Source organism: Rhamphochromis longiceps, linkage group LG1, assembly GCF_057381845.1.
Source record: "Rhamphochromis longiceps isolate RC_006_pf linkage group LG1, R_longiceps_female_GT1.1, whole genome shotgun sequence".
Taxonomy (NCBI): Eukaryota; Metazoa; Chordata; class Actinopteri; order Cichliformes; family Cichlidae; genus Rhamphochromis; species Rhamphochromis longiceps.
Window position 1 is genome coordinate 36,801,664 of NC_140557.1, and position 14,794 is coordinate 36,816,457.

The 14,794-nt window shown below is 41.8% G+C and overlaps 1 protein-coding gene across 1 annotated transcript; it reads right to left on the bottom strand.

The window, feature by feature from the left end:
• Positions 1–720: 720 nt before the first annotated feature.
• On the bottom strand, positions 721–4,660 carry socs4 (suppressor of cytokine signaling 4). The gene is made up of 2 exons (XM_085412549.1): positions 4,450–4,660; positions 721–3,850 (listed from the first exon to the last, which is right to left on the bottom strand). Exon 2 carries the CDS (start codon positions 3,828–3,830, stop codon positions 2,646–2,648), a length of 1,185 nt encoding a protein of 394 aa, XP_085268675.1. The 5' UTR covers positions 3,831–3,850; positions 4,450–4,660; the 3' UTR covers positions 721–2,645.
• Positions 4,661–14,794: the final 10,134 nt, after the last annotated feature.

Below are 14,794 nucleotides of genomic sequence, written 5' to 3' on the forward strand. Positions count from 1 at the left end.
AATCAGGATGGGTGCAAGAAACAGATTTCCTCATCTTTCTGAAGCACTTTGAAAACCACACCAAGGTAAGCCAGGATAAAAAGTAATGGAATTACGATGCTGGTGAACAACTACATTTTTTCAGCTTCATTGTTATATTCAAAATTGGTGCAAGAGTTGTAGGTTATAATGCCCACTGGACCAATGAGGCCAAACTCAAGGAAGACCAACCAAAATTAATGAAATATTCAGCTGCAGAAAATTCCATAATTTGTCTTTTTTGGGGGGTTGGTATATGTTCAAAAGCTAGATTTCTGCATTCTGTCACACACACACATAACTACATAAATGGCTCTAAGTGCATTCATGTGTTGAATAAACAAAGATTACATGTTAATGTTTTGTTAGTACCCTTATTTCATTGTGTTACATTTTACCCCAGGATATGTTACAACTAAACCAGACTATGGGGTTAATTGTAACATTTCACTCTTTGTGTTTGAGACCATACCATGCAATGGGTAATTGTGCTGCAGAGAAAATAGCTGCACTATTTAATAGCAGAGACATGTAAATACTTTGCATTACATTTTGAATCCACTACCTTAAAAGAGCTCCAATTTACAGACAGAAATGTCAAAAATGTTACAACTATCCCCGGTCTCCCCTACTAAAAGCTATCCTAATATGACAACAAATAAATAAATAAATAAACTCAGACACACAACAGAGGGCGTGTAAATCAAATTTATTGGTGTGTGTATGAATACAATATATGGTTATGAACAGTTTCTCAGTCACAACAGGTACAGGTTAGAGGCACGGCTGATGTTAGGACACATTTACAGAGGCGCTTTCAAAGACAGGCAAACGGAGCAGATCGATGTAGTGCTGTCGCCACCTCGTGGCTGGAGAGAAGAATGCAACCCAAATGAACAAGCTGGACAAAAGGCTGACATTTCACCGGCCTGTATCTGCATTCAAAGAGACAAGAGCACATCAGTCCAGTTTAAGCCGCCCTTCATCATCAGCCACGAGTTAGTTTCAGGTTTGATTGTAAGCTGCTTTCACTGCTGTCATTACTTTGATGAGTTTGGTGGTGGTGGTGGGTGGGGGTTAGTTGTTCTTAAGCCCCGAATGAGGACTAAAGAGGATCTTTTTTTTAATGTCAGGTCAGCAACCCTCAGTGACTGTCTTCAAATATTGATTTCTTTTTTAAATTTAAAATTAAAATAAATACAAGCCTTCTTTATATAGCTTTTATTTTGGTCCTGTTTGGGCATCTCCTCTCTGAAGCTTGTTTTCTGTTTTATCGTATTACATTTGATCAGAAATTTATAAACCGCTTATATATAAATAACTGTGATTTTGCGTGTTTCTTTTATGAAAAGCTGCAGATTTTATTGCTGCCTTTCAACACAGCAGCTGAGAGCTGAAAGGCAAAAGGAACGACATTTGTGCTCCTCGTAGGGTTTTAATTAAGTCTCCTTTCCTGTCATAATGCATCTCTAATTTGCTTACATGTATTGATTGCCAGCAGGGTGTTTGAACCCATTTTGTGTAGCAGATAAAAGGCCAAATTAAAAACAGCATCCTTGTTGTCAGGTCCATTTGCCTGATTCAGTTTTCCTGTGCAGGATCGAGTAATCCATCCGGCACAAAGCAGTTCTCTCCAAAGAGATTCAGCTGGAATTCTGTGTTATATTACATCAATGTTTAAAGATGACCTTATATACTCTATATATATACTCTTGGACTCTGCTAGTAGCTTTCCATTATTCATTTCATACTGGGCTTGGGTACAGACCTGTAGTTCTTCGCTCTCTGACGTGGGTTGCTTTACGTCTTTTTGGCCTTTAGTCAGATTTTTAATCTTTAGTCACATTTGTTCTTGCTGCTTGTTCATCGCAAATACAAGTTTTGAACAGCAGCTGGGTGGAGCTTTGCTGCTCACATACAGAGCTACATACCTCAGATGGACATATTAAAGATATCCCCTTTCAGTGACATCATAAAGATCCAAAGAATGGTCTGAGTGTTCAGAGCAGACAGAAGCCTGAGCCTTTGGCTCTCAATGACGCTGACCTCGTTATTTGACCTTTCGGAATGAATGTTTAACGAGTAACAGTGCATAGATGTGCATGACAGAAAATAAGAAAAGCATACTAAGTACTTATGTAGATATATTGCAAGGCTGGGATGAAATATCATGAAATGTAGAAATTTGTTCGGTTATGCAGTTAGTGAAAAATCCATAATGCTTGCATATTACTAGATACCCCCAGAGTTGCTTTACCTCAAACATTTGACTGCACTAGCTGTGTTCAGGGTTCAAGACCATAACATTTCTATGATCTTAACATCTTCTGTAATGGAGTGTTGGCTTGCTTAAGTCAACACTCAGGCTGTCTCGCCACAGTCCCCTTTAGTGGTTGTTTTCTTGTTCTGTGAGGCTGTCACTCCTAAATATTGAAAGGCTAAAAAAACAGCAATTGCCATTGTTTGCTATCACACCAAATGGAACTGCAGTACAAATGACAATCCTTGGCTCAAGATCGAATCCTTAAACCTCACGTAACAGCAAACACTGTTAGAATTTAATGGCAGTACTTTTGCCAAGGTGAGCTTCTTTTGCTTGTCCTTAGTATGAGGCCTGATTTGGTTAGTCACACAGCACAGGCCGCGTCACACTTAATATGGTATTGTCTGAGATAGTCCCTGAGCTGAGGTGGCAGCGGCAGGCTGTCTATGCCTCGGTAGGTGGTGCAGCTGCAGATCACTGCCCTGCACAAGTGCTGGAGGGAGAAAGGGAAGTTCCTTGGCAGAGGTCTGGAAAGGAGTGGCTCAAAGAAGAGGCAGGTGGCTGGGTCGCTGTAGTGCCTGAGCAGTCCCGTCACACTTGGATCACGGTACATACACGGGTCACGCACATCAAAGCTGAAACGCTTGCCGTTTTGTTCAATACGTGCATGTAGGGAACGGCTGTAGCGCCGAAAGCTCACTGAGAAGAGAAATTCGTCCTGGGCAGAGTCCCGGAGCAGAAACGTGCCCTCGGGCTGGCCCTCCAGCAGCTCCTCTGCCTCAAAGCGATTCAGCACGCCCCAGTAGCATGGGTTGTTGTTGAGCTGTAGGAGATCTGGAACCAGGATGTAGTCCGTGTGTCCACACCTACCTTCTTCATGCCCATGAGCACAAGAAGGGTCCCAGTCCTCCAGACTGGTGCATCCAGGCCCAGGGGAGCAGCATATGTCCTCCCACGAGATGGGGGTTTGTGGTGGAGAGGTAGTGGATGAGACACTAGGTTTGAGGGGAGCCTCCATGTCCTTGAGGGCACTTGGGTGGGTAGCATGATTTTTAATAAGGTGCCAACATCGAGCCAGTTCAGACTTGGGTGAGAATGGGCACTTATCCTGCATGAGCTCTGACACATGGATCCTGCGTTTGGACCAGAAGAGCACCGAAAAGGGTCGCGAGGAGCCCGATGAATGATGGTGGTGATGGTGGTGGTGATGGTGAGAGCGCAGAGGGAAGCACTGGCCAACAGCATCCTGAAACTTCTGCCGCAGAGAGCGCCGTGACAAAGCCTTCCGACACATCACATCGATATCTCCAGACGTCAGCGTGTCCCCTAGAGCGCTGCAGCTACATTTCCTCTCTCTGCGCCTCCTCGAACAGGATGATGACCCCACACCCAACTCCTCCGTCCCGTCCATCTCCATGCCTCCAGGGCTCGACCCATTGCGAGAGCTCCGGGAGCGTTTCTTCCCCTTCCAAATGTAACTGTCTGCGCTCCAGCTGCGGAAGCCACTTTTGGGCCGAGTGTCTGAGCCCCGGGGCTTCTTCTCTGACATGCCTGCTTCCACCTCTCAATCTGTGACGAATGCAAAAACAGAATACTCTGTGACAACTGTACTATGTCTTAGGTTTGAAATATGCCAGAATATGAGTATGAGCATTTAAAAGGTGTCTTTGTTTATCTAAAAAAAAGTTTCTTATGATATAGGGGTGAATAAGTTAATGGGCTATGAGATGTAAATGTAAAGCTCTATTATCTAACTGGCACCATTAGAAGTGCTTTGTGACTAACACAGAACCCTTCGAGAACTTTCTGTAATCTAGGCTGCTGTGGACTCCCACTGCTTGTTCCTATACTGATCATCATCTCCAGTGGCAATAAATCTAATTAAGGCTTCAGAAACATCCTGCAGACAAGAGCGGACTTGTTCACACAAAGCTGAAGACTTTTCAAGCTTCATTTAGAAATAATTCAAGAGCAAAGTCACTTTGAGACGTGTTAGTTTAATACCTAACATTTCTATTTGCATCAGTTTGCAAACATCATCACTGACAATCCGACTATGATCTAATTAAAGGCAACAGATTGTATACAGCAGGAGATTTAACATCAGACTGGTAATCGCTCTTTGTTGCTATTACCTCTTTGAAGATTAATGCATGAGATTATCTTACCTTCCTAACAGTGTCAGAAATAGAGCTCCACATCCATGTTATGACCACTTGTCCACTGCACACTGGTGTCCATGCACGAGACCAGCCTGCAGCCTTTCTTTACCTCTAACAACCGACAGACTGCTCTGCTTCCTATATAATTATGATGCCAAGTCCCTGAGGGGGCAGCAGTTTCCTCTCCGCCCTGGACGGGTCTGAATGAATAAGAAGAGGTAGAGTGGGGTCGAGCCAGCAGAATGGTTGGGGGTAGCGCGGCAAGGAGAGGGCGGTCTCAGATTCAGACTGAAACATCCTCCTTTCTGTCTTACATCCCTTCTTACATGTCCATTGATAAATTCCATCTCCCAAAAAGATCAAAGATAACCACAGCAGTGAGAATTTTTTTGGTCCATACACAAAAGATATATATTATCCGTGCTTATAATTTTTTCTTTATGTTGCTTTGAGTTGCTTTAACCTGACCAGGACCACAGCTTAACCTAAAAGATCAAAGTGCATTTCATGAAAAGCTTTAAGTCTGTCTGTGGAGGAGGTTATGCCTCAGATTTACAGGCAGTCTGTATGCCTGATTAATGATTCAGCTCTGTGGAGGAAACAAGGAAGCATTTTAAAAAGCTTTACTTATTGATTGACTAACCTTTGAGTTTCCCAGTTAAAACTTCCAGAAAGTGCTGCTGATAGGACTCATCTGTCAGCATGATGTCATGTGTACAGTGTGCGAGTAGGAACATGCCTCTGGCTCTGCATGACATTTTGGAAGATCTATAATTCATGAAACAAATAGACTACATCTATCAAACAAATAATATTACTCCCAGTGGTTTAATGTGTGTGTGTGTGTGTGTGTGTGTGTGTGTGTGTGTGTGTGTGTGTGTGTGTGTGTGTGTGTGTGTGTGTGTGTGTGCGTGTGTGTGTGTGTGTGAGTTTCTGTGTGCCCTTTCTGCTCAAAGAGATAAAGGATAGTCATCAATAAATCCCTGACATCTCAGATAATGTAGTGACACTCGACTTCCTCTTAACTGAATATTTAATGCTTTTCACATTACCACACAGCTGAACAGGGTAATAACACCATGTGTTGTGGTCAACAACCGGATCAATTTATTTCACTCAAAACTTTGAAATGAAACATCTGAACTTTACAAAGATGACAAAACCTTAGTAAGGTACTTACTCTCTTTAAAAAGTGTCATGAGCTAGGTTGGGAATCCATGGCCGGAGTAAAAGCCAGCAGCAAACTCCAGGTTGAAAAAGGAAGCTAATGTGGACAAGCAAAAAACTGCAGTTCACTAGAGACTGGCACCAAAAGAGGGTCAGTAGACTCCCATATAAATATGCTGAACATAACAGCACTTAAAATCATATTTAACTAATTTTTATCATGCCTAAAGTTCAATTCAACTCAATTTTATTTACATAGCAACACATTTATAACAACAGTCACCTCAGGGTACTTGATGTTGTAAGATATATATTGTAAGATGCTACAACAACAGAGGGAAAACCTCAACAATCTGGCAAACCTATAATGAGCAAGCACTTGGCAAGAGTGGAAAGGAAAAACTTCCTTTTAACAGGTAGAAACCTCCAGCAGAACCAGGCTCAGGGAGATGCAACCATATGCTGCAACCACAGACAAAAGACAAACTGTGGAAGAGAGCCAAGGCAGATATTAATAATAATTAATTATTAAATGTGTTGTATAAACACACAGTGAGTGAAAAACGTGAGTGAAAAAGAAAGCCTTAGTGCTTTGTGGGAAACCCCCAGCAGCCTAGCATATTGCAGTGTAACTAAGGGAGGTCACCTGATTCAGCCCATATATAAGCTTTGTCAAAAAGTAAACTTTTAACTAGTACTGACCTCTACTAATTCAAGTTACCTAACTGGACCCTTCTACTGTAGTTTGCTGTGTTGTGCCTTTTGAAGCATTTTTAATGGAATGATGGGTATATACTTGTACCCATACAGTTGCACATACAGCTTGCATAGTCCCTTCTGAAAACAAACATGGCAGGAGATAAAATGCTAGTGGTAAAGTCTTGATGCATGCTCAATCATCCCAGGTAAGGAAAAAATTTGATTGTATGATGCTAGTGGTAAGGTATCAAAATGTGTCCAGTACAGAAACCACTGAATGGTGTCACAACCTTAATCATTTTTCTGTGGATAAACACTTCCTATACCTCATGCTATTGCTAGCATGACAAGCTAGCAACTCCTAGCTAGCATGCTTAATGTGATTAGTAACACTAATGACCTATTATTTAATGATAAAATGGCTGTGATGACAAATGTCTATAATGCACATAAAATGTCAAAAAGTATTGGTCAAAAAACATAACAAAAAAACCCTAAAAAGATGTTATTGCAAACAAGGAAAGATAGTAGTAGCTGTTATTTCTGATGGGAACTAAATGTCAAACCTAATTTCATGATAATCAAGCCAGTTCCATTCATCCATTATCCATCTTATCCTTTTCAGGGTTGGGAGGGGGGGGGGCTGGAGCCTATCCCAGCTCTCTTAGGGCCAGTCTGTCGCAGGGCATATTCAAACCTAATACATTTTGGGGATTCCTAAAAACCACTGAAAGTTTTTTCTCAGTTTTGTGACGCCTACTTTACAATTTTACGCAGGGCCATATCAAGTTTCACCCCTCAGTTGATAAATAATTGGTAATTTCACAAAAATAAATTGGGGGGATACTCTCACTTGTACTTTGACCATATTTACTGCTTTTTGACCCTTTTGTGCTGTTCTGATATCTCCCTTCATTCTGTAATTTTATAAAGTGTGTCATTGGGGTGTGGTGCAGAGTTTTGTGAAGGAAGTGCCTCGAGCAGTGGATGAAATCGAGTCTGCCCATTAACTTGCTGCAGCCAAGACTCGACCAGGGGCTTATATCAGTCCACATTATAGAGGCATCGATCCCTGGAGTCGGAGCATTTATGAATAATTGATGCAGCTTTGAATGAATGGAGAAGTTACTGTCCTTGTATATGTTTTATGTGAAGGCTATAACAGACATTTGTTTGCTGCCATTTGTTCAGTAATGGGGGAGGAACTGTTAGGTATGTTATAGCCTGAGTTACCTTGTTTCAACCTAGTCTTGGAAGCATATACAATATGTGGTTGCATGTTCTGTGAAGTGAAATAATAGACTTTTGATTAGTTTATATTTTTAAAATCAGGTTTAAGTCCAACAGCTAATCAAGACACAGATGGATGGATGGAAATTGAAACTATAGCTCTAGATATCCAAAAAGTTGCTTTGCCCTAGACTTTTCTGCAGTCAATCTTTTTTCAGACCCCATGGGAATGGCCTACTTTATCGTAGATTTAAAATGAAATTGATATAACTGCTAATTTAGCCCATCACTTTATAGTTAAAGCCATGACCACAAAATTACAGTTCAAGAAATTTAAAGAAGGTCAGTCGCTTTCTTTCCAAGCTCCTGCAAATAGACTAAACACATTTTTAGAAAATGTAGTAATTAAATTAAAACTGCAAGATTTCAATTCACTGTGGCATAGTGTGTTACTCATGGTATTCTTGGTGACTGTGGTCCCAACTAACTCAGATCATTAATGAGCTCCTCCCATGTAGTTTTATGCTGGTCCACCGCCTTTCTCTATGATCATCCTCAAGCCATGAGGCAAGATCTTGCATGGACTTCCAGTCCGAGGGTGAATTATGTTTCATTTCCATTTCCAAATAATTTCACCAACAATTGTCATCTTCTTGCCCAGGTTCTTGCTGACAGCCTTGTAACCCATTGCAACCTTGTGCAGCTCTACAATCTTGTCCCTGATGTCCTTTGACAGCTGTTCGGGCTTGACCATAGTGGTGAAGAGGCTGGAATGGAAGAAACTGACTCTGTGGACATGTGTACTTAATAACATGAGTTGAAACCTGGAGTATCTATAATTGTTTGATTGACTCATGGTCAACCAAAAGATCCCCAGGTCCTGTGGCTGCAAACTAAGCCCAAATCATCACTGCTCCATCAGTGCTTGATGTTAGTGTGGGGTGTTTGTTTTGATATGATGTGCTTAGCTGTCCTAAGGACATTGTTCCAAAAGTCTTGCAGGTTTTATTTAATTGCTTTTTTCGTTGGCACTTTGCAAACTCTGTTTAGATTTTGTCTTTACAACACTTCCATACAACCCCTACTCGTTCAGTGTTTTTCCTACTTTTATTGTTATAAACTTTAATATTTCACTATCATGTTAAAGTTTATAAGAAGAATATGAATTTTTGTGAGGGTTGTAGAACCTGAGATGTCGCTCTTGGGATTTTGCATTTTTTTCTGAGCATTGTATGGTCTGGTCTGACCTTATGTTGAATTTGATGAAATGCCCACTTCTAGAAAGATTGTTGTGTTGTGTCAATATACACCTTTATTCCTCTGGACCAGCAAAGTGCCCAAACGTCTGCTTTGATAGAGATGGTAACACCTGATGGCAAGGCTGCTACTAACCCTACTCTTTTTAACACATCGAAGTAATTTAAATGACAAACTTCCTCTCCACGCTGACAAATCTTAGACTCTTATGTTCTTGAATATATTTAGTTATTAAAACTTTAAATGTTATTTCTTCCACTCTGACACTGCTGTATTTCCTTTTTTAGTAGTTCTTCCACATATAAAAGTGCAGATTTAGGTGTATTATATACACAGTGCTTTGTAGCTATTAAGATGCAGACAGGCTTGGATATTCATCTCCTAGACATGTGAGCCACAGTATCGACTTTCCTCCAGGGAGGTTTATTTATGCCTACCGCCGCTCTGTTTCCCGCAAGTAAGGTGCACACAGAGAGGTTTCTCTTCTATGTCATATTAGAAAGCGCGTAACTTAAGCTAGGCCGGTCATTGGACTTAGTGACTCAGTGTATATACATACACAGATACTGATATAGTGCATACCCTATACTCTTCATGTGCAGTATGCAAATCGCTAATTAAATACCACAGATGAGCTAGAAAAAGAACTCTGACCACTATATCCACAGTGAAAAAGTATCTTATAATCAGTAAACATGAAAAAAAAAAAAACCCATCAAAGATACCTTTCTGCAGGCAGACATCATTGGAGCTATGAGAATATAGTGGTGCTAGAGTGTAGCAAGATTTCTTTGGTGTCCCTTAATGGGAGAATGGTCAGAGCGTCCTGTATGTTGAGAACCTTTTCACATCATCAATAGGTGTCTCGCTTTTTCACTTTAACCTGTATGGTTTGCTTTAGCGGGGTAGCAAAGGGCAGTCTGCCTTCATCTACAGAAGGTTTCCATCTGTGAGCTCTCTTCAACCACAGCCATCTTGAGCTGGTCTCAGCTGCCAAGGCTGTTTCCATGATGGCTTTCTTTAGGTGCTTCAGTTCCAAAGGAAGTGGTGCATAGATGTTGCAGGGAAACCTCTTCCAAAAATCATTAACATGCTGCTTATCTTAAAATATGCAAGTATAAAAGGGTGGCTCTGATTCAGAAAGTGGAGAGAAACATTTTGGTGGGTCATTCTCTATAACCTCCAGTTGAATGAGACAGCAGGATGTAAGTTAACAGTGTTTTACACTCCACTGGCCCATTATGTAATGACGTCCTGACAGGACATTGTAGCAGTGATCAATATTAAGAGGATGAAGAGGATGGGAATCCAACTAGATAACCTAATTACTTGTTATTACTGCCACATGCATCTAAATCCTGAGCATACAAGAAAGCACAGGGCAAATGGAATAAGATTCATTGATCAGCAGCCTCGACAGCATAGCTGATACTGTTTTCACTCTGTGACTATCAGAATCAGAATACTTTATTCATCCCGAGGGATGCCAGGCAGCATATTATCAGCAGCCTCTTCTGTAAAACTAACACAGAAGTTTTACAGAAGAGGCTGTCTGTCTGTGTGTCATCATGACAAAATGTGATCGCTGAGAAATCCACTGTAAAGGGCATACCTAGTGTAGTTTGAAGACGGACATGGCTAAACTCAGGAGCACTAAGTAGAAACAGTCAGATGCAGGGAGAGTGAGCACCGACAGCACTAGTGTAAGAGTGGCTCAGTTTCACAGGCAGCCCATCTTCGTTTGTAGTTCACAGAATTCACCCTCGCTGTGAATTCATAGCATTTTATGGAAATCTTCAAAACATTCATTGCATGGTGAACTTACTACTTGTCTTGACTGTTACAGGCATTGCTGCATTCTCCCTTGGTGTCATCATTGTGTGATGGAGTTTATCAGTTGATAAATGTCATCAGTAACAGGCTTTAAAGTGAAACGCCAAAACTTTGAAAGTCCTTCTTTTGATAATTTTTTATTCTTCACAAAACCACACAGCAAAGACTCCAAACTGGCCCACACGAGGACTTTAGAAAATGTGGAGGGCAGCATAAATGTTATAATTTTTTGACTGTATTTTCATAGATTTTATAGCTTTTTCTCCTGATAAAGACCTCCACATGTCCATTGTCATATAATGTGAAGTAGAGAGAGATTGAAGTCTCCCCCTCCAACCATCACACCTGAGGGGACAAAAGAACTTGACACCCAACCCTTTAAAAAAAATGATCAGAGTGCTAGAACAGAGCTTTTCCCTATCTGCTAGTAAGTAGGTCATCTTTATTCTTAATCTAAGTCAAAAATGCAAGTCTGAGTAGTAAAAACATATATTCTAATGTCTAGATTTCGCGTGCGACATGATCCATCCTCGACCTTTTATTGATGTCTGAGTTTGACAAGATAAGAACTGTGTTGCCAACCCATCCTTATACTTTTGAACAAGAAAAATAATGTTACATGTTGTAAGGGTTAAAGGCAATATTATGAATCGTGTAAATTTTCTGATAGTTAACTGTGTTCAGTACTGATCAGAACATAATCAGTAAACATATAGATGTTTGAGTTCGGCTGAAATGATGAATGAAAATAAAAGTAAGAAATTAAAAGTAAACCTCAAAATGTGGTTTTAGTGTCAGGGTTACAATTAAGTTATGGTTAGGTTTAGGGTAAGGGTCAGGGTTAGGCATTATGTCAATGAGATGTCCCCACAAGGTAAAGTAAAAAGTAAAAATATTCTTGCTTATTGTTAGAAGTAATTACTGAATTTTGTGAAACACTTCTGGTTTTTTTCTGTGTCAGTCCATTATGCAGTTGCAGGAAGAAAAACTTCCTTCCTACGATCGATACAGTGTCACACAGTGTCCAGCCGCTAAACAAAAACAATCAATGTATCACCTTATTGATCTAAGGAAGGAAGTTCTTCCTTTGAGGGGGGGGTCAGAGATCAGAAGACAAGTTCAGCTTAGGAAAATCTTGTTGACGCTTATAATGTGTGTTGATTAATTATTGTATGCACTTTAGTTCAAAATGTCATCCTTGTCCATTTTCTCCAAATATTGTCATTGTGTAGACTTTCTTCATCTTATTTTGTTTATCTTTGTCCAACAGGAGCCATCTGTATTGTGGGGAGTTCTCTTTAAAATTGGCTCAAAATGACCAGAGTTCTCAAAGGAAATGTGAAATATAAGTCCAATAAAAAACTTACCAACGAACAAAGCTGTTAGCTGATAAACTTAGAACTTATTATAACAGCCACCACACTGACCTACTGGTCTACAGGAAGTGGACTCATTCAACCGGTAGCAGTACTTTACAGTCTTTACAATCTTTCATAATTATACAAACAGGCCACCATTAGAAGGTGAAGCAACAGTGTTACTTTGTGGTTATGGCTGTGTGTCATTGAGTATTTGTTAACTGTGAATTGTTAACTGTGGATTTAGTTATCTGAAGCAAGGGTATAATCATACCCATAGATCTGCCATCCTGATTGATTGTCCTGAAATTTAACTGACTTGATGATCAAGTGTTCCCTTCATTTTTTGAGCAATGTATTTACAAAGAATGCACTCCAGAAACAAAAAAAGACAGAAAGAATATAAATAAAAACATAAATAATAAAATCTTAAATACCCAATATGTTATTTATGTTATATGTAATATTTGAGATGAGAGAAGAAATGTTATTTTATAAGTGTGGAGTGGGGGCAACAGAGAACACCTAGACTTAGATTTGAATTAGGATATTATGTCCTCCTATTTTGAATGTATTTACTTTTCCCTCTGTTCAAACAGCATGGAAGTGTAACTCCATCAGTCCTACCCTCCAGCATCGTTGTTAGAAAGTGACGAACTGACCACCAGGGAAATCTTTGACAGCCTTTCTGTCTCTGCAGCTTATCAGACGGCTCACATCCTGCCTGTCTCCTGACCTCTAATGCATGGAGGAGAGATCAGGGGAGGGGATCATTTGAAATAGCTTGTATGTCTTTTCCTAGTTGTGTAAACATTTGCAAACCTCACTAAAAATCAATAACAGAGAGGAGAAATTCCAGTAACTCAGTCTGTGCACACAGCTTATCTTACAGTGGAAGTTTGATCCACGGTGATACAAACATGAAGAGCTATGAAACACAGTGTGAGTGAACATAGTCGTCCCTCAATGAGGGTTTAAATTTAGCTGTTGAACAGTTCTGTGTGAAAAGAATCTTCTCAGCTTAACCCTCGTATAGCTCACCTAATCAATAATATTCCCGTTACGAGTGAATCGAATGTGCCTGGAGTCACTTGAACTGACAAATCTACAGAATTTGCAGCAGCACTTTATTATTTGATGTCTACAAAGCTTTCTGCTTTGCATTTTCCTCTCCAAGCTCAGACACCTACCTCTACCTTATGGAAGTTTTGTCAGCCAAAATCAGTAAACTTAGTAAACAAAGACCTGATGAGACCAATTTCTTAAACTTTTGCTGGGGAGAATAATCCCTGCAGGGGCTGGGATGGGTTTGCTATTCATGTTGACAGTACCAATTATTTATTGGTATACTGGCTTCAGAAAATTAAGAAGAAGAAAACACATAATTGGGGGTGCAAGATGACTTACAGACAGACAACAGACAACTACTAGACCTTGGAGCAGTGATAGCAATGATTCAAGCTTTCAGTGCAGCAAGCAATGGAGCATCATTGGCACAAGATGCAAAGCTGTGTTTGTGGCTAGAGAAAGACAACAATCTTCTTGGCCAGGAAGAAGTGTCTAAGAGAATGTAACGATGGGCCTTGAGGGGCCACTACTTCTTTAGACGTAGGGCAATTCAGTCAGGGGAAGAGTGGCAAGAAAACTATCACCTACAGGGAAACACAACCACAATCAGCCCAGAGTCCATCCAGCCACAGCCAGCATTAGAGAAGAAGAAAGCCCCAAATCTGGAGGCCCAAGTCTTGCCAGAAAAAAAGAGGGCAGCCATCATTACAGGTACCAGGTACCTGCGGCCTGCTGGAGCGGGGGGCTAGGAGGAGGAGTTGGCCGTCCGACTGGGGTCTGGAGTGTGGGGCCTCCCTGCTGCTGCGGAGTCGGGGCGGTCTGCTTCTCCCCATCGCAGGGAAAAGGGTAACACCACCTGGGTCTGGGTGCAGTTCCCCCCTCCAGGGGCAAGGGTACCTAGACCTGGTTCGTAGAGTACGCTTGGGGAGTGTGATCGTGTGTACAGCGTCTCTTTATGTCTGTCTCCACGTTGGTTGAGTGTGGAGTAAGTGCATATGAGAGCATGAGGGTGGGAATGGATGTTTGTATCTGTGTGTGCCTGTATGTCTGTGTCTATATGTCAGGTCGGGTATCAGACGCCACCTCTCTGGGGACATCTCAGGCCCTCCAAGGTATGGAGGCCTATCTCCCCCCACCACTTCCCCTGCCAGTGGCGGACTCCCTCAGACATCGGTGCGTTGGTGGTTCTTTGTGTCTGGGGATGGGCGTCCAGGTACACACCGACTCACTCCTTGGCGGCTGCTTATCGGGGCCTGGAGCCTGGGGCTCGCTCGGGCCACTTCAGAGGTGGGGTGCCCCCGGCCTCTCGGCCTGGGGCTCGGTCACTCAGGCACAGCTGGCTGCCGGCGGAGCTCACGGGCACGTCACTGCAACCCCCCCTGGCTTCTGCTCCGCGGCTGCTGAGTGAGCCCTCATCTGGGACTCTCCTCAGCTCTTTCTGGGACAGTGGCGCGGCTGCCCCTCTGTTGGTCTTCCTTGGTCTCTTGTGTTCTGGGGGCCTCTGGATGTCTGGAGTTTTGATCTCCTCCATACCTGCTTCATGCCCTGGAGGACGGGGCTGTGGCCCCCCCACACCCTCTAGCAGATCATTACATGAAGGAACCTTTTAAAAAAACAAGCGCGTCCATGCTCACAGGTGTACACACGGGTGATCACACCCACAAACTACACCCTTTTTGGCTCCTAACTCAAAGCGCACTGTGTGCTGTCGTTCTTATGTGCTGCACAATAATGTTTAA